This window comes from Pipra filicauda, unplaced genomic scaffold (assembly GCF_003945595.2).
Source record: "Pipra filicauda isolate LSUMZ 115617 unplaced genomic scaffold, ASM394559v2 scaffold12_size5214236_pilon, whole genome shotgun sequence".
Classification (NCBI taxonomy): Eukaryota; Metazoa; Chordata; class Aves; order Passeriformes; family Pipridae; genus Pipra; species Pipra filicauda.
Genome location: NW_024103763.1, coordinates 2581661 through 2600903, shown reverse-complemented (window position 1 = coordinate 2600903; position 19243 = coordinate 2581661). Strand labels below are relative to the sequence as shown.

The 19243-nt window shown below is 36.4% G+C and overlaps 1 protein-coding gene across 1 annotated transcript in view; it reads right to left on the bottom strand.

The window, feature by feature from the left end:
- Positions 1–19243, bottom strand: part of RPS6KA3 (ribosomal protein S6 kinase A3) — a 76594-nt gene that overhangs the window by 50395 nt on the left and 6956 nt on the right. The window contains exon 2 of the mRNA XM_039377937.1: positions 13014–13070. Coding sequence (XP_039233871.1) covers positions 13014–13070 — 57 coding nt within the window. The remainder of the gene's footprint in view (positions 1–13013; positions 13071–19243) is intronic.

The window sequence follows — 19243 nt, the reverse complement described above, 5'->3', positions numbered from 1 at the left end:
TATTATGGAAGCCCCTTGCATCAGCCCCTTAAGTGATGCTGCTCATAAAGCAATAGCCCCACACTCCCAGCCACGAGAGTCCTGTCTTGCCTGCAGTGCTCACAGCTGTTGAGGGACCAGCCCTGAGGCAGCGGCATCGCTCCTTCCAGAGTCACTGCCTGAGTCAAATCATTCCCACGGATTGTGCAAGATTCTTTTTTTTTTAATTCACGCTTTAGCACTTAACTGTGCCAATGTTGGTGGTTTTAATACTCCTTTCTAAATGGACACTAGTAATACATTAAAAATTGTTGGTGGGATTCCATCAGAAACTCTTCAGGGAACTATTTCATTAATAGTTTCGGTTTAAAATTACATATTAATTTTTTTTTAATATTTACTTTGTATAGGAATAATTTACACATGAGAAACAGCCAGAATTACCATAAGAAAAGGTCACAGTTCTGGAATTTCAACTTCTACACAGTCACAATGAGAGGAAAAAAAAAATCTTTTTGATAGCTTTAATCACAACAACTAAGAACTATATTGCCCATATTGGTGAATACCCCCCCTCAGACATTACCCACCTCTCAAGATAAGATCACAGCCCTAAAATCAGTTTGTGCTGTTGACCATACAATTTTCAAAAAAGTCAATCCAATGAATAAAGAGCTAATTACAATCTTATTTTTCACATGAAAGTTGAGCAGCAGCAAAGACAGTGCTTGCATCATTTTTCATTTGTTAGTATTGGGTATGTAGCTACATAGATTTTTCCATTTTCATTACGGAAGTAGCAGCTTTGTTTTCACCCCTCTCAGTATCTTTTTCAGGAATGTTTTACTTCCTTTAAACAAATGCACGTTCTTAAGGCACACGAACACCCAGTACAAGTGAAGATAAAGCTGAAAACAGAAAAATGGAATCCCCAGCAATTCACTTAACACTGCTCCAATCACAGTTGCAGGTTTCCTTTTACTACTTTGTTAGCCTTTATGTACTGATAAGAGCTCTACTGGACATTGCTGTATTTGGCAAAATATTTTTCTGGCTGTCACAGGCATAATAATGTGGATCAATATAATCAAATAAACCTTTTCTGAAATATTGACTATGATATTAAAACCTTGGTGCTGAAGTCACATAAAGCAGTTATGTCCTGTAAGGACAGTCAGCTTATTGGATATCAAGTGATTCTAAAAGGATGACTCAATGTTGGCACAATTCCCCAACTCATATACATAATTTCCTTTTCCTCCCCTCCCTTGAGTCAGAAGGTTTCCTAGATGCATTTTTACTTTCCCAACTTGTTATGAACATAGGATGAATTTTCAGCATTACCTGAAGAAATGAAACCCTTTTGAGCTATGCTTTTTGAAGTAAAAAAGAGCCAACAAACTGAAAACCAATTACTTTTACCTCTTATATTAGGGCTTACAGAAATCTTCGTAAAGGTAAAAATGGGAGTTAAAAATGTGAGGAGTGCACTAGTCTAGGTATTTTTAAATATCTCATTTTTAAAACATTCTATGCTTTTTATACTCCTATCTATAAATTAAAAACTACCTTAAAAATAAAATTCACTGTCCAATAAGCACTTCACAATCTCTCATTACTTCAGCAAGCAATGTTAGAGAGCTAACTCATAGAATAAAATCCACTCCTTATATCTGTGACTAATATTCAATTTGAGTCACTTAACAGAACTAACAATTACTTGTATGCTCATACACAAACAATTGTTGTAAAAATTAAAAATTCTGCTTTTGAAGTAGCAATTATTCTAATACAACAAAAATCAAAGCACTATCATGCACAAAATTAAGTCAAGGCGACTTAAGGATATTCTGTGTATGCTGTCTGTTTTACACTACTACCAAAGAAAAGCAACAGTAGAGCAGAACTCCTAATTAACATGGACATTTGAAGTTAGAAATATAGGCTTCCACAATTTATGTATTTGCATTTTTTTAAAAGATAGAAAAACTTACAATTTTGACTGACATCAAATCACTTGTTGCAGACAGCAACTATTGTTTTACCTGACAGAAAACAGGATTTCCTAAAAGCAAACTAAATTTGCAAATATTTAGTTTCAGGGAAAAAAATTGCTGTATTTATGTATTTATTTCTTACTCTCTTTCTACTCTTTTTGATTTCTGGCTTTCTACTGCAACAGTTTTGAGATCTAGAAGGATGCCTGTGTCTGTGTTTGTTCCACACAGCCAACTCACTCCCATAACGAAGACTGCAGACCTGGTTACCGAGACAGAACTCCTCCCATCCTTTTGGTGTTATAGGATGAAGCAAGACAGGAGTTTGGAGAATGAGTCCTGTTCCAGAGCAACAAGCCCAAGGACAGGTGAGGCCCTCTGGATAAACACGGCTCACCAGACTGGGAAGGCAATTCTGAAGATGCCTTCTTTCCTCAGAATGAAAATACAAAGGCCAAGATAGAAGCAGGACACTACTCCTTCCTTCCCAAAGGGACTACGAGCAGTAGGTTGTTTAGCAGGCAAGCTGAGAAATTCCTGTAAGCATTTTAGAAGTTCCATGTTGGCCACCAAAAGCAGTTCTGCAATGCAGTTCTCTTTTGATCAAGCACCACAAACTTCTCATGAACTGAAGTGCACTTGTCAGCACTGGAAAAAACATACTCATTGGGTGGAACTTCCATTTCCCGGTAACTCTTGATAAAAGTTTTGTTCCTACTTTGTAAGCACTAACATTTCAGACCATTGCAATTAAAAGACTAATTCAAAGTTAAACAAAAAGAAATTATTTAAAAGGAAAAATAATTTAGGAGCATATTCAGCTCTATTCTATGAAATCCTGTTTTAATGAAATAATATCCTAAATATATTCTGAAATTTATATGGGCTGAAAACCTTTAGTTTGGTCTGCACTATGTAACCTTTTAAAATCAATAGAATGTTAAAGACAATGTAATCGAGCTGCTCTAAGTAGATAAAACAATGTTGTTTTTTGATCAGATTTCTGAAGAATACATTTAATGTTGCCTGTGGAAAAGAACTATGATTCAGGACTATGAGTTGATAAATATTTATAAGGTTTACATTAAAAAAACTTGATTATAATGCAGCCTATGTTCTCTTTTTTTACATACACGTCTTGTTCTAGCATTTCAGTTATGGCGAGAAAATTCAATTTAATTTTCTAATATACGTTGTAAAGTTTAAATCAGTAGACAGATTAATGGGTGTTAAATTACCATCCCTTTTACAAGTTAATAGACCTTCTCTTAAGATGTTAAGACATTACACAAGAAGGTCGTGAGGATTATATTTTTTTTCTCCCTCATTGCAAAGTATTTGCAGACTTACAGGAGGAGAAACATGAAAAGTGATTTGACTTTCAACAATAAAATGTTCTGTCATGTTCAACGTTTACATGTATTGTTAAATAGTTCTGAAACAGTGCCTGGGATGATACAGTATTGCATTAGTAATTTTTCTCAACTTTAAACAAACTTTTTGATGTTTAAATATATGCCCAATAAGACAAATTATACAAATTCAACATTTGCTATGACTAAATTAACACTTAAAAGTTGAAATAACCATAACACTAACTGTTATGCAAGCAACAGTGTCACTGTTCTTAATACCATTTCAGAACTAAATTTAAGATATTAATAAGCCTGAGTTATTTTAACTGTCACCCCATACAGTCGTATTTTACAGTTTAAAGTAATGCATGACAATGCAATTATCAAAATAACCACTAATTATTAAAAATACAGAAATTTTTAATAAAATTTGACTCTCAATGAGGAAATATACAGCTAAATTCATACTTCACTCCCCTCTGCCCCTGAAATATAAGCCTATACATTATTTACATACAGGTAACAATTTCCCAATAAGGCTAAATTATCAGCAGGGACCTTACAAACTTCTACAAAATATGAGCATACCACAGACTTTTTTTTGTTTTAAAGAAAATACAAAAGGCTTTGTATCCAAACAACACCGATCCCTAAGTAGGGAGAGACTAAAATTGCTCCCAAATTAGAAGTTTAATTAAAGTAAAACTTTCCCTTTTTCCCCTCATTCTCTTAAATAAGAAACTAAGCTCACCCGAATAGAACGACCACGTAGAGCCAGAAACTTAAACATGACTAAGAAACCATGATGTTCAGATTTTCTGACTGAGCGATCACAAGTCTAGCAGGGAAGACCAACCCTGGTGTTTTTGCTGTGACCAGCTGTTCCGGCAATTAGAAAATTTCCTGTCAGGCAAGTCAGACACAGTCGGGGGAGGAGGGGGGGGTGGGAAGAGAGAGAAGGGGCGAAAAAAAGGTCAAAAAAAAAAAAAAAAAAAGAAAAGCTGTTGATTCCACATGCACACACATGTGGTAAGGAAAAACTGAGCAGCAGTGGTACTCATGTTCCTGATGCTGGTAGAGATCAGGACAGGAAAGTTAAGCAGATTGCCTGATAGCAACATGCAGTTGCAGATGTTACTGATTCCTGGTTCCCAGAAAAAACCAAAAGAGATCAACATCTATTTCAGAAATCACACTACTGTGCAACATTTCACTAGTTAAGCAGAAGAACAAGTATTTTAAGTCCTATCTGTGATAACTGTATTTTTATGATTTCTAACTTTACAAAATATTTTAATGTCTATCACTACATTTTAGACTTCAACACAGAGAATGCTTAAAGACTGTTTTTATTTACTAGAGTAAAGTTAGAGGACCAAAATGACCTTGTGCCTAGCCCTTTGAAATCCTGCACATGGAAAATGCTATACAGATGTTATAGGCCAAGGCAGACTACAAAAATATTTGAACTGCATTGCCCATCTCAAATGTCTGACTTATGTACCAATATTATAGTGCTGTGTAGAGGGTGAAAAACTTCTTAGAGTAATAAAAGATACCTAGGCTTTCTTTCAATGTTTTTAAAAAAAATCTCAAATGCTTTTAAGAATTAGAATTCAATCTAATTACTTCAAACAGCTAGAGATGAAATTTTTAATTTGATCTCTCTATGTATTTAGTATGGAAGTTATTTTTCTGAATATTGACAATATCTTTATCTTTTTTGATATTTATTAAAACCACTGAATTGCACAGTAAATGCTCTATTAGTGGAGACTTTTTCAAGTAATAAACAAAGGCAAGTAACAACCTTTAGTCAAAGGCATATACACATACACAGCTATAAACAGATCCAGGTGACTCCATGCAGTGACTCTGTACCCATGGAAGCATACAGTAAAATACTCCCGCTTGCACAAGACACTAAAACAAACCCACACTCCAAACAGCTTCCCTTGATTGGGTTCTAACAAATACCTGGACTACTGCATTTTTTGTTATATTTCAATTCCTCGTCAGAAGACAAAGCCAGTAATTTACTTAAGTGACACAACACATTGCTTCTATCTCTATACCACATCCTGGCTGTCTACACTATTGGTTTCTATCTTTTCCTTTAAACCTGGAGAGATGAAATAGAGACCCTGGCTTTATCAGGATCCCACAAGCAAAATTGTTCCCTCTTTATGTTCTCTTGTACTTCTCTGGGTCTTTTTTTATGTCCCATCTGCAGGGACAATCTTTTAAATGCTGTGTACTGAATACACACAATTATTATTATAGATTACACAGGCATTCAGGAACTGCTACTGCACAAAGGAACACTTTGTGACTCAAGTGAGGGCTCAAAAGTCCCCACTGACAATGTACTTTTTACAGTCCACTGTGTTACAGCCTTTTTGGAAGAAGCAGTCTCTACTACAACGGCACTAACACAGAATGAAAAATTATTTAATATTTGTATTGGGATAAACAGAGCTTCTCAAGCAGAAGGAGCTTCCTGCAATGCAAGGATTTCAATTATTTCATAAATAGTACAGAAAAGTACTGAAGCTTTCCTCTCTTCAGTTGTTTCAAACTTCCAGCTACTTCCCCATTCCAAACTGAAATATCTCAAGAATTGCAGTTTAACAGCAATATAGTTGTTTACACTTTGAAGATGTAAAATAAATTTACATAAATAAATGGAAGACCATTCAAACTCTCTGCCCTACCTTGTCTAAGAACAGATACACTAAAAGCAGAGTGAACAGGAATCTTCAAATCACTAAATTAAACTCTGTGGTAGCAAGGATAGCTAAAAGCAGAAATGGAGAGTAAGTGGTAAGAGCTATTCTAACTACAGTGTTCCTTAAAGACGAAAAGATACTGTAGGTAAACGACCATTTTCTTATCTTTCTGCTGTAAGGGTACGAGTGTACTCTGCTGCAGACACGCTGTATCTGCAAAGGGTGACAGGAATCAGGCATTTCAACCGCAACATTTGTACAATTACTGAACCACTGCTCTCCCAAACCTCTTATGTGACCTCCCAGGGCAGCACAAAGCACAGTGCTCAGGGGTCAGCGGGGTTACCTCCCAACAATAGCTCTCCTATAACTGACATGGGGCTGCGGCAGGTGGAAGAAATTTCTTGTGTTCTGGGAGAATACAGCCTGCACGGTTCCCAAAGAGCACTACCAGCCAACCAGAAACATTAAGATATATGCTACACAACTCATTTCGAGAACCTCTCAGAAGAGAGTTTGCCCTTTTAAATATTCCTTCGCATAAGAAGGAGACAGGTTAGAGGGCAGCAGTCCCCAACAGGGAAGTCTGTGATAACAAGGACAAATTGCTCCAGCAAGTTGCTCCCTTTACCTTGAAGTCTTTGATAAGGATTTGTATGATATATGTTTATCACAAAACAACTGTCTCCAAAACAAAAGGAATTTGCTACGCCTGTCAGTGACAGTTCTGTGAATTGCAGAACTCCACTAGCACAATGCATTTCCTTCTCCTCCACTACAGAAATATAAAGTGAGTTCATCTCTCATCTTCCCCTCATTTAAATTTGCTCTGAATTTACAAAAATTAAGACAAAATGTCATCAGACTTGCCATCTAGACATTCAAGAGAATGGGGCTCGCAGGCACTACAGAGAGCAAGAAAACTGAAACATGCTGGAGGAACTCTCAAAGCAGTAAAGAACACGTGGGAATATATGGGTTTTATTGAATAAAATGTGCACACAATGGTGTGATGCTCACTTCTACACATAACCAGAAAATGTTGAAACATTTAATCTAGGTCGAGTCCATTAGGCAGACTGATAATTTCCTACACCCTCAGTTTGAGAAGTGTAATAATGCAAAGTAAGTCTTTATGCTGTTAGACAAGTAAGGCTCTGTAGTAAAGATTGCTTTCAATTATCTGGAAAAAAACAAAGAGGGAGCATACATAAGGAATGAAAAGCCCTTGTTTCATGAAGGTCAACAGTGGAGGAAGAGAGAGCTAATTTTTTGAGTTTTCAGAAGCTGAATAATATACTTTTCTTCATAATAAATGTTTGTATAGCCAAAGCAGCAATATTCTATTAATCAGGGGGTGTGGCAGCTTCCATCTGTTAGTTTACAGGCTTTGCAGGGCTACCATCTGTTTTCTCTCCATGTAACAACTAAGCAGCTTGACTTTGAATGTTGCTTACTCTCAAATTATTCAATTTTCTGAGCAAGTTCCAGAAAGAACCCTGCACCTAAGACAATGACTGCAAAATAAGCCACTCAAAAAATCCATAAGAACACATCAATGAAAGTTTTGCTGTAGCCTTTCCTCAACACCTGATGACATCTTGGGGAAAAAAAGTATGCCAGGGCTTGCCTTCTTTATATGGGTTTGATATCTAAGAGTTAACATCTCAGACCTAATGCCCTGCACTGTTTACAAAGATGCTGTAACTTCTTGCACAAGGACCTCTTGAGTCCATTCTTAGAGGTAAGATGCAAGCATGTCATTAAGCTGCTAACAAAATTCATCCAAGTTACAGCAGAGTACAGTGCTTGGGAAGATAATGAACTTCCAATTTTGTTATATTACAGAAAAAAAGGCATTCTGCCTTTTACAAAGCAAAATCTGGGCATTGAGAAGGGAATAACTGGACTTAAGTTTTACAAATGCTTTGCTGGGGAAACTTATTTGTTCAAGAATCAAGTTATTTGATTGTAAAATAGAATTAAATAGCCATGCACATATATTTAAGTATATTTAGTAAAATGGACTAAAAGGAATGTAAGAATTATGGAACACCTTGAAGTCCAAGATTACTATTTGTAAACCAGACTGTTTCCTTCACTCCATTACACAGTGGACACTCTCATTAGACGGCCAGGTTATCAGCTGGCTTCAACAGAAATTACAATTTACTTCATAACAGGGAATATGATGTTATACCGAGTTATGTAATATTATTGTTTCAAACAATTGCATTACTATGCTGTAACAAAAGCTTCCTTGGTCTGATTTCCATTAAATAGGCAATAGTTAAACATTCAAGAATGGTTAAGCAATATGAAAGGATAACTCGACTGTATACCTCATCTTTCAGTAAAACTGCAAAAATATTAAGCTGTCACTGTTTTACTACTGATAAGCTACACAAGCAGCTGTTTCAGCTAAAATTAAGTATCAATCTGTAAAAATGAGACATCCGGAACTTAGTGGGCTATGAACATTTGTGAATCCAAACATTTCCCTAGTGTTTAAGAAATTCTAGCTATGCCTTAGAGCCTCTACCACGAAGCCAAGAATTTACATCAAAAAATTGACAAAACATGCACAGAAAATTGAAATGTAAAGGTTATACCAGCAAGAGTAATGATGACCAAAAACAATCATCAGAAAGAGTCATTGTTAACACACATGACTATTCTTGAAACTGGAAATTGCTACTGAGCATCCAAACAGGAATATCCAACAGAAGTTTAGAGCAGTCCTGAAGCAGTGCTTCAACTTGCCAAAATGCAAGCAAAGTTTCTGAAACTAAGAGTTCTTACTAGTACAATGCTGTAGTATTTAAAACTGAGGTGAAACTAAACACAAGTTAAAGCCTCTGTCAAATGTTTTCAAGTTTAAAAATTTGTCAATTTGATTATGCTTTTTTTCTGAATTACTTCATTATAACATTTTTATCTTTCATTATTTTAATGTATGGTGATACAATAAATGAGATTACCCCAGATTACTCTGGTTTGATATTACTGCTTGAGTGATGGTGCCTGTTTTGCCCATGGCTGTAATAGGTGAACAATCTCCCTCCTCTTATTTCAACATCCCTTCTCCCCCCCCCACTGACCTGTGTTTTATAGATTCACAGTAAATTGTACAGTATTTGTGCACACAAAATACAGAGTCTCAACATTATTACTACATACAATTGACTGATCAAATTCAGTACTTCAGCAAAGAAACTATACTGTCACATGCTTCAGATTATTCTTCCAATGTATCTTGAAGCCTTTTCTGAGATCACACTTACCTTATAAACTCTTCTATTAAAATACTGATTGGCAAGACAAAGGTCTTAATTTTCATCTCTCCTGACTGCAAATAGATGTTTTATTTAAATTCTACTATAGAACAATAAATGAAAAAGACCTTTTTAACTACTGACTTTTCTTTGCAAGCCTTTCTTACACTACCTTTTGACTACCCACTGATTAGAGTCACTGTTACCTTAGTTATATATTTTTAGTAAGAAGATGACAGCTACTGAGACTTAGTTTTTTAATCACTCAGATCAGAATATTTTAATATGCTGCATTATGATTTAGTTCTAGTTAATTCTACATATGCTATAATTCTGCTTATTTAAAAGTGGGGTTTTGTTTAAAGTTTTACCAAAGCATACAACAAGTTAAGTGTAATAATATTACCCTACTACCTCCATTGAAGAGAGGTTCATTGCAAGTTTCAGCCTGAATAAGTTCTACTGCTGTCTGTACTGTAAAAAAGTAATCTTTAGTCCCTGCAGGTTACCAAAAACAAATACACCTGAGTTTTTCTGCAACTGACAAAGCCTTGTTGAAAAAAAATTTTCACAAATTCTTGGAACCTAATATTTTTTTGTATGCTTGATAATTATGCTTAAGCTAATAGAGTGCAAGGGTAATACACAGGTTGTACCAAGTGTCCTGTCAGCTAAATTGAATTCAGATAAAGAACATAACAAAGAACAGCACACACACGATATGCTCTTCACATACATACGAAATAAGAAGCTACTTGCTGGACTAGCTGCAGTTTCTGGTTAGCTTTAACTAGCAATAAAGCATGGAGCATGACTGTAACAGCTCAAAACAATTGATTTGCTCAGTTAATTTACTCAATCTCTATGGACACAGAGATACAGAAAGCAATGGCAGGTAGCACAAGAGTGAGAAAGGTAGCAAATAGAAAGCTTTAAATAGCTTCCTCTCTTTCAGTAATGTTCACTTAAGCTTTCACATTAGCTCAAGCTTCAGCCAGCTGTTCTTACACTTACTTCCTGCTGGTCACAGATCATTTATGAGACATATTAGATATAAAATGTTGACAAGCTATAAAGCCAGATATAACCAGTATACTTGCTGTAATAAAACCAGACTACTACTGAATGATACCCCTTCTAAGAGAAGGACTTTGAATCATACACCATCTCGGATTCCTCAGAAACAGATATTGTTACAGGTCCTGGTTTCCTTAAAACAAACCACAAATTTGAATCAAACCTATGCAACTCAGGCTCTCATGTCAATTAACTCCACTTTTGACCAAAAGAACAGGGCTGTAATGAAACAAAATTTATCTTCTGATAAACAGAATACTAGAGAGTGTACCTATGTAGTTAGAACTGTGTTAAGCTTTAATATTTATTTAAATTTCTTATCTGGTTTGCACAGAAAAAGGATGCAGATTTCAAGTTTTCACCTCTTCTATCTCCACAGGACTATGGCAACTCTCTATTCTGAGCTTGCATCCTTTACACACCCAACAAAATATTTTGTCCTCTTACCTGATATGCTAATACACCCTAGGCCTGCCCTCATTTACAGCTGAGAAATTCCATAAATTGTCAGCAACCTTGTAAGTGCTCTAAGTTCATTTCAGTGCAAAGTTAAACAGAAGAACTTAAATGAGCTTCAGTGGTATTTTAAAATTAAGCTTTTATGTTGCACACTCACAGAATATCACAGCCCAGCTGAAATAGTATTTTATCAGCTGACCGATAGCACAGGTTAGCTTCCAGCTATAGGTGACTGAGCAGCTGGAGTAACTTCTTGTTTAAAAGATGCTAGATTATTTTACACCATTACTGGCAATCTTTTACTCAGCACAGCCTAGAAATAAACACAAAATATGTTCTTAAAATACTGGTCTGAGGCATTAAAAAGGTAAACCAATCTTAACCAAGTAGCTCAAGCATGACAGAAAGAGTATTAGAAAAATGTTTTAATTTTGTGCTGGTCATACCCTGTTAAAATCAGTTGCTCACCAAAAGAATTAGCAGTTCAGAAATGTCTGAAGGCAATACAGGAAAACACTTGTAAGTAATACTGCAGTTATCATATATTGAGAGAGAAGTTTCATAGCTGTGAGGGGTTAACCTTGGCTGGCTGCCAGACACCCAGCTAGCCACTCTCTCACTTCCCCTCCTCAATAAGACATGTGGAAAAAATAAGGTGAAGAAAAGCTCACGAATCGAGATAAGAACAGGGACATCACTCACCAATCACTATCATGGGCAAAACAGTCCCAACTTTGGTAAAATTTATTTAATTCATTGCTAATTAGAGTAGGATAGTGAGAAACAAAGAAAAAGCTGAAAACACCTTTCCACCTTCTTTTCAGGCTGAACTTCGCTCCTTTATTCTCCACCCTTCTGCCTCTAGAGCAGGTGGAATGGGAATTGCTGTCAGTTTGTAACACTGCGCTGCTTCTTCCTCAGTTTTCCCCTCTCCAGGGTCCTTCTGATGAGCTACAGTTGTTCGAGCACTGCTCCAGCATGGGCCCTTTTCCATGGAGTCCAGCTCTTCAGGAATGGACTGCTCCAGCATGAGTCCCCCACAAGCTGCACTTCCTTCCAGAAAACGTGCTCCTCTCCATAGGCTGCAGCTCCTGCCAGTAGCCTCCTCTAGAGTGGGCTCTCCACAGGCTGTAGCTCCTGCCAGTAGCCTCCTCCAGAGTGGGCTCTCCACAGGCTGGAGCTTCCTTCAGGGCACATCCCCCTGCTCCAGTGTGGAGTCCTACACAGCCTGCAGGGTGGATATCTTCTCCACTGTAATCCTCCAGTGGGCTGCAGGTGCACAGCCTGCCTCACCATCGTCTTTCCCAGGACTGCAGCCTACACTATATTAGAACAAATTATCTTCTCCTAGTGTTGCCTTCTAAACACACAAATACTGTTCCTTTCTTACTCTTTAACACTGCACTACTTCAGTCATGTCAGCACTTGCCTTGTTTCTTCACCTTTTGTTAAAGACAGCAGCGCCTTGGTGCTATGAGGAGGAACCAAGATGCAATACCAGCATACAAACCCTGAACTCCAACCAAATACGGAGCTCCAAAAACGGTGTTTTATTGGTGAGGCCATTTATCACCAGATTTAAGTCAGCTAGTACTCTCTAACACAAAACTACAGGCAAACTTCATGTTTGACAAAAGTCACAGTCATTGCAACAAGAAAACTGAACTCAGTGGGATCTTCACATTATGAAATTTTGTAAACTGCAAGTCTGACAAGGAGATAATGTACTTTAAAAAATTATCACAGTCAGGAAGGTTCACCGATCTTCTCTTTAGTAGCAGTCTCTATTTTCAAGATGGCTAGGTTAAGAATTCTTTCAACTAATGCCTCTCAGTAACAAGTGCAATGGAAACTACACTTTCTCAGTTCTTCCTCACCCTTGACCTTCCCCTGAAAGACTATTGCAAGCTGAAGGCAGAAAGGAATATGAGGTATGAGCTTTTAGAACAAACAGTAGGATACCAAACCAGACGAGAGTCAGGGAGAAAGAACCTCTCTCAAAAATATTAGGATCCTAGATTGCACTCCATGTCCAGTAAACCTAACAACAAAACATTAGTGGCAAACTGCCTGTAAATGAAGTGATGTCAGTGTGACCCAATAGTGTGCTACCTATCTTTATTACAAGCACGCTTTACTCACAGTTTGTGGGTTGATATCATCTTCTCCCATAGGTTCATCCACAATTTGCTGTCCATTCTGTAAAAAACAAGACACAGCAAGTTACAAGAAATGCTGAATACAAGTACAGAAATAAATATATTGCAGATGTGCTATCATAGCATGCTGCTGTACAGGATCAAGTGCTTTCTTCTTAATATTGTCTAAAAACAGGTAATTGAAAGTAAACATGAAAAACTGCACATTGCTGGCATACAATACCACTCTTGCCTTTATCCTTATGAATAATCAAACTGGATGAAGTCACAGTAAGAAATATATAAAACAACCTAGCATTTGAAGCCTCGCTACTACACAGCTGGACATTACTTTCCATTACTACAACTTCTGCAAACCAGTTAAACCTGATGAAGACTGAACAGTAAAAAGCCACAACAAAAAATAGATAAACAGGTTCTTTCTAAGAGCGAGACCTTGGCAAGTCAGTCTTTACCTTCAAGAGAATTTATAACTATAGTATAGCCTTAGAAAAATAATGAATGCAATGCTAGTTTTATTAGCCAGCATTTACTATTTTCTGTACTTTCCTAAGGACCATTCTAACAAGGCATACAGAAATAGGTTTTTAAATTTGAAATTCAGCCATAAAGTTTTAAAAAGTCTTAAAAATCTTGTGAGTCAACAAGTGCTTTCTTTTTCTTGACAGTGATACTATACTCGGAGAATCTCTCAAAGGTATTTTTCCCTGAAAGACTTCGAATGACTTTGCTTACACAACAAACATGAGTATCAGTAAGATGTAAGCAAAAGGGACTACTTCATAAGTTATGGTATGGGGTATCACCTGGGACATGAAGTCTTAGTTTGCTCTAAAAGTTTAACAGCAACTCAGTATGATTTTAGAAACAAATGAAAAACTGTTACAAATGGTTACCTTTTCCATTACCGCTGGAGGCAGAATTTAAGTTTATTTGTGCATTAGAGAACACAAAGTCTAATTAATCTATTTTTTCAAAACTTAATTCACTTAAGAGTTACATACATGTCTAGATATTTTCTAGACATTAGAAAGTTAATAAAAGCTGCTCAGAAATTCAGAGATCTTTGCTTCATTCTACACCTTCCTTCCCACTGCTAAGTTTTTCAGACTTCTTGTTCGGAATCCTAGCATTCTTCTGTAATGACTTCTGATTAATATAGTCTTCTAGCTCGCATATGGCTGGAGGAGAGTCTTTTATATGTGACAGATTAAATACTAACCACTTATGAATTCTAATTTTCAGATATTGCAAGCACACTGGGTGTGCCATAAGAGGATTACCTGCTCTCTAACAGGTTTTCTCCTGAGCATTTTTTTTTGCTAGAAGATGCAGCTGGATAAAGCTAAATTAAAAGAATGAAGGATTTCTCAAATACGACACAGGTGCATTGAGGGGTCTTCAGGGTGGTGTTTCTTCATTTTTTTTGCTGTTGTTTTTTTGTTTGTTTTGTTTAGGGGCTGGGGAGAGGAAGATGATTGGTCTTCTGACTGTCTTTCCAGTGCAGAGATTTGACACATGGTAGCAGTGCTATTTTCTAATCTTTCCTGGCTTCAGGAAGATACTAGAGACTTCTGGTATGACTCCAGTCTACTCTAGAAGTCATCCTTCCATGACAGAGGACAAGAAACCAGTTTCACAGCTTAGTACAGCGATGAATATAAGCTTTAAAAGCTGCCTCAGTTAAGGGCAGTCAGTACAACCTTCTAGTTGTACAGCTCAGGGTCATTTCATAAGATGATGCTCCAAAAAGCCCCCATTCGCCTTGCTATAGCATCTTTTACTTATGTACAGACAATGAATATTGTACTATCTTTCCTTAAGATACATAAAAAGTTGAAATTATCAAATAGATGATCAGAAAAGTACCAGTTTAGCTAAGTAACAGAAATGAGTGCTTAAATAATTTTTTTTTACAGGGAAGCATATTGTCTGTACATTTATCATTATCATCAAGGCCACAAGTCACATACTTTCCCCCTTCTCAAATCTATGCCATATATTTAAATTATCATTTGTATTTTAGCTACACATCTCTGCAGTCTGTTCATGTTACAAGAAAGTTTCCCAAGTATCTTGTCAATCAGAAAAAAAAAAAAACCTGAGAAAACCAGTAGGACAAATAAGACAATTGACTTCAGCTGGAAAGGAGGAGTCTATAATGTTCTAACAACTGCTGATGGCTAAACTCTGGGGCCTAAAATAGGGCAATTTGTGTATCAAAACCATGTGCTCTAAACTGACTGCACAGGCAAATTTTTAGAAATAGTGATTCCTGCTACAACAATCATTCTGCTGAATAATAACATACAATAACTACAGATTAAGTAAGAATTTACCACACAGTAAGCTTTAAGCTTTCACGTGTACTATTTTAAGAGAACTGAAACTAGTTGAAAGTGAAACCCATATCAGAAACTTGAGACAATCCCTTCAAAGACAAAGAGGCGAGATCAACCTCTGTTTTTAAAAAGGCTCTAATTTTCAACCTCACTGACTTTTTCAACAGTCAACCAGAAAAACCACAGCAAACTTCTGCAAAATGAACGGTTTTGCACAATCTCATTTCCTGTTTAACCCTGCACTGCTTTCAGTAACTTTTCAGTTGAATTCAAGCAATGCATTCGAAACACACTCATTGGAACTAGGAACAAACTCAAGAAATCAGCATGTGTGCCATGCAATCATGTCTGAGCCAGATCACTGGATTAGCAAGATCTTTTTAAATAGGTCTACCCAAGCAATGATTATGCTAAGGGAATCACTGGATGGTAGAACCAGTTTTTCTCAGAGTAGTCGGAGCCATGAAAAGAAGAATATGTATATATGATTTATGGTTTGCCAGTATGTGATACCATTAAATGGAAAGCAGCTGTGTATTCAGAAAGTCTACAAAGCATACTGTCTTTCTTATGAGTTAAAATGCAAAGCCAAAAGGTTCCTATCAGAGATATTTAAACCACTGTGGAGTGAGGAGGTCAGCAGCATGCTTAAGAGGTGAGCAAATGAAACACATTTCGTTTTGCTGGGCGTAGACTCCCTCTAGTATTTAACTACAACCAAGGGCATGTCTCGATGACATAACAGATTGGAAGCAGATATAACAGTCTGATGAATCCAGAAAAAGAGAGGGCTGAATATATCTTTCACATTCTCAGATTAGTCCAATTCAAAAGACAGAGACTCTAGATCCTGATTACTTTTCAGCTGCACTCCTCCAATAGCAGGACACTAAGCAAGAATGAATCAAAGATCTGGCTATTTCCAGTACCCTGGTTCCAAAAGTAAAACATATTTCAGATGACAGCACAAGTATAAGAAAAATAACAGAAAAGGTCCACAGAAAATGAATTTATGTCAATGAAAGGAGGGTGCACATCCCTTAGAAAGGCAACCTACGAAATGCTCTTCCAATCCACTCCAATTCCACTTTCTATTCTGTTTTCCAGAAACATTTTTCATGTTAAGTTAGTTACAAATTTGGCTTCCCAAAGCTTTTAAACCTGTTGCTATATCTCACTAAATTAGTAGAAATCAATACTTAAAACACAGTTGGGTTGCAACAGTTTTCTTGAATGCATGTGGACAGGAACACAAACAGATCCTACAGGTTCTCTAACCAGGCAGAAAGCAGACAAACATCAGGGAATCTGCATCAGGCAGCTGGTACATGAATGTCCCCCATACGAATTGACAGAACCTCTGATGTGAAAGTCAACCATCAATATTTCTAGCAACGAAAAATTACAGGTTTAAATCCACAGAACTCTTGGGATATAATCAAGTACTCAATTTTCCCGGAAGAAAGACATTTTAAAGAAAGCTTTTTGAGATTCATATTGTTTCACTTCTTGACCGGTAATGTGCTCCCATAAAAACCTGCACTGCAGGGACCATGAGGTAGGAAGTAGGGGCATATGTTAAGGTATTGGTACTCAGAAAATACAATTGTACCAAAGCCTTCTTAAGAAAGAAGTACATCAAAAAATGTAGCCCACATCCCACCCACAATCAATTCACCACATCCTGTGAAGCAGTGAATATCCTGCACTTTACACACCACACCTATATATTGATCTGCAAGTCATAATGTCACTTGGATACATAATTAAAAAAAAAAAAATTACAACATTTATTGCAAGAGATGTAATTCATCTCAAAAGTCCTGCAAAACTATACTATCTTGGGCACCTGCACAATAAACCTAATGCTTTTCCCATCTATCCTTCGAATTAGTACTGGACCCACATGAGTAATTTTGTATATAAAATGCACCATCTAGAATCACAAAAATAGTTTGAACTTATCAATCTGGGACAGGATATCTCTATTTAATAATAATATCAGGCACCCATCACTCCAATTACACAGTGTTTTTTTACAGGTATCTAAACCGTATTCATTGAAATATTAAGTGGGCAAATAATTATGTTTCCCATAGTACTAACTTTTCCTATTTTACCATTATTTTCATCAATAATATTATAGACAGTATCCACTTGAAGTTTTTAGATTCAGTTTACTATCTCCATTCTTACATTCTGTTCGCAAATCCAAGTTCCACTAATTTGGACTTACCTTGCTAAACTTTATGTTCTTTTCTACAGTCTAAAAGGAATTTTTTTTTGAATGACATATTTGTCCCCAAACTTTCTTTGATATTAGACACCACCAAGTATCTTTTTCCACCCCAAAAATGTCTCTCCTTTGCATTTAGACTATTGCTAGACTATTATGGGATGCTTAAGTATTCTTTCTGCCAAAAATTTTAACTTTTTTACCCAACTATATTTGTCAGCTTTTTAAAACCCCTTATGAAAATGATACCAGTTTTGGCTTTTGGAATAATTCGTCACCTATTAAACTCAACGTTACCTAATTGCACATATTGGTCTTGAGCATATAAATTAGTAACCAGTCCTTATACTAGTAACAGAGTTCAGTATAACTATGTAACTATTTACTTTTCCTTGTAATTGGTGCCCTTTAGCAGAGCCATAAAACCAAATTAAGACATAATTTTAAAAGTGTTATATTCTCAGGCTTAACAATTGGATACATCAAGAATTATAAGTGCCTGTTAGTGCACGATAATGCTTTGAGTGCACATATAAGAAAAAAAAACAACACCCAAGACGTCCGAATCAGACCATGTAAAAATTGTTACTAGAAGTTTCAACACGTCAATCAATGAGTAACACAGGCGATGAAGTTACTCTCAGGTAACTCCTAGTTTTCAGCTACCAAAACTTCCAGACTTACCCAACAGCTTCTAAGCATGGTTATAAGATTTAAACACACAAACTTCCAGTATTATTTACTACTTAGTCATTAAACACTGGGCATATATGGATCTGAGCACTTACTCTCTGGTGTTTTCAAGGGACTCTCAACTGACAAACAAAGCTCAAGAGCTGTGAGGTCCTTGAACAGAGGAAAGCTATAACAATGCTTCTGGCTTGTTTCAGAGCTGCAGTATTCCCACTGAAACATTCTTAACAAACTTGCTGTTCACAACACAAGGCACTGTGTGGAACTACATTCTGTAAAAATCTTTCAAACTGTACACGCTCCAACTTGCTATTCTAAGCAGCAATGAGCTACCCTGAGAAAAAATTTGTAAGTTCGCAAAAAGATAGTTGAAAATAGGCTGAGAAAGCCTTAAGAGGTCATCCACTCTATGCACCAAGGCATGATCAGCTATTTCTATAATGTTGCTCACAAGATGTTTATGTCTAAGCCCTTCTTAAATCTTCAGGAGTTTTCACAATCTATTCCAGTACTTAAATAAAATATAAGGCTTTAATAGGATCTGAATTAATGACTTGTGCCCTAACTCCTGAGCTGTGAAGCCACACAGATCCAAAGCACTTACCTAAATCCTGACCTGATTAAAATTGACTAGATGTAAATAGCAGAAGTGAGCTATCATCTTAGACTTCTTTAGCTGTTCTCTCATAGCATATATTCAATACATTTTGCATATACTGTTAGAAATAGCACATGCAAAATTAAAAACACAATTTTTTTTAAGAATCAAAAAACTAAAAAAATGAGTCTTTGATGCTATGAAACATCAAATTACTGCAAGTATTTCTTTTACATAAAACTTTGTTACTTCAGGTTCTATGATGTCCATATAATTTATTCTGAACTTCATTGACTAAGGTGACTGACTTCTTCCTTTGCTGAGTATTAAAAGAAAAAACAGGA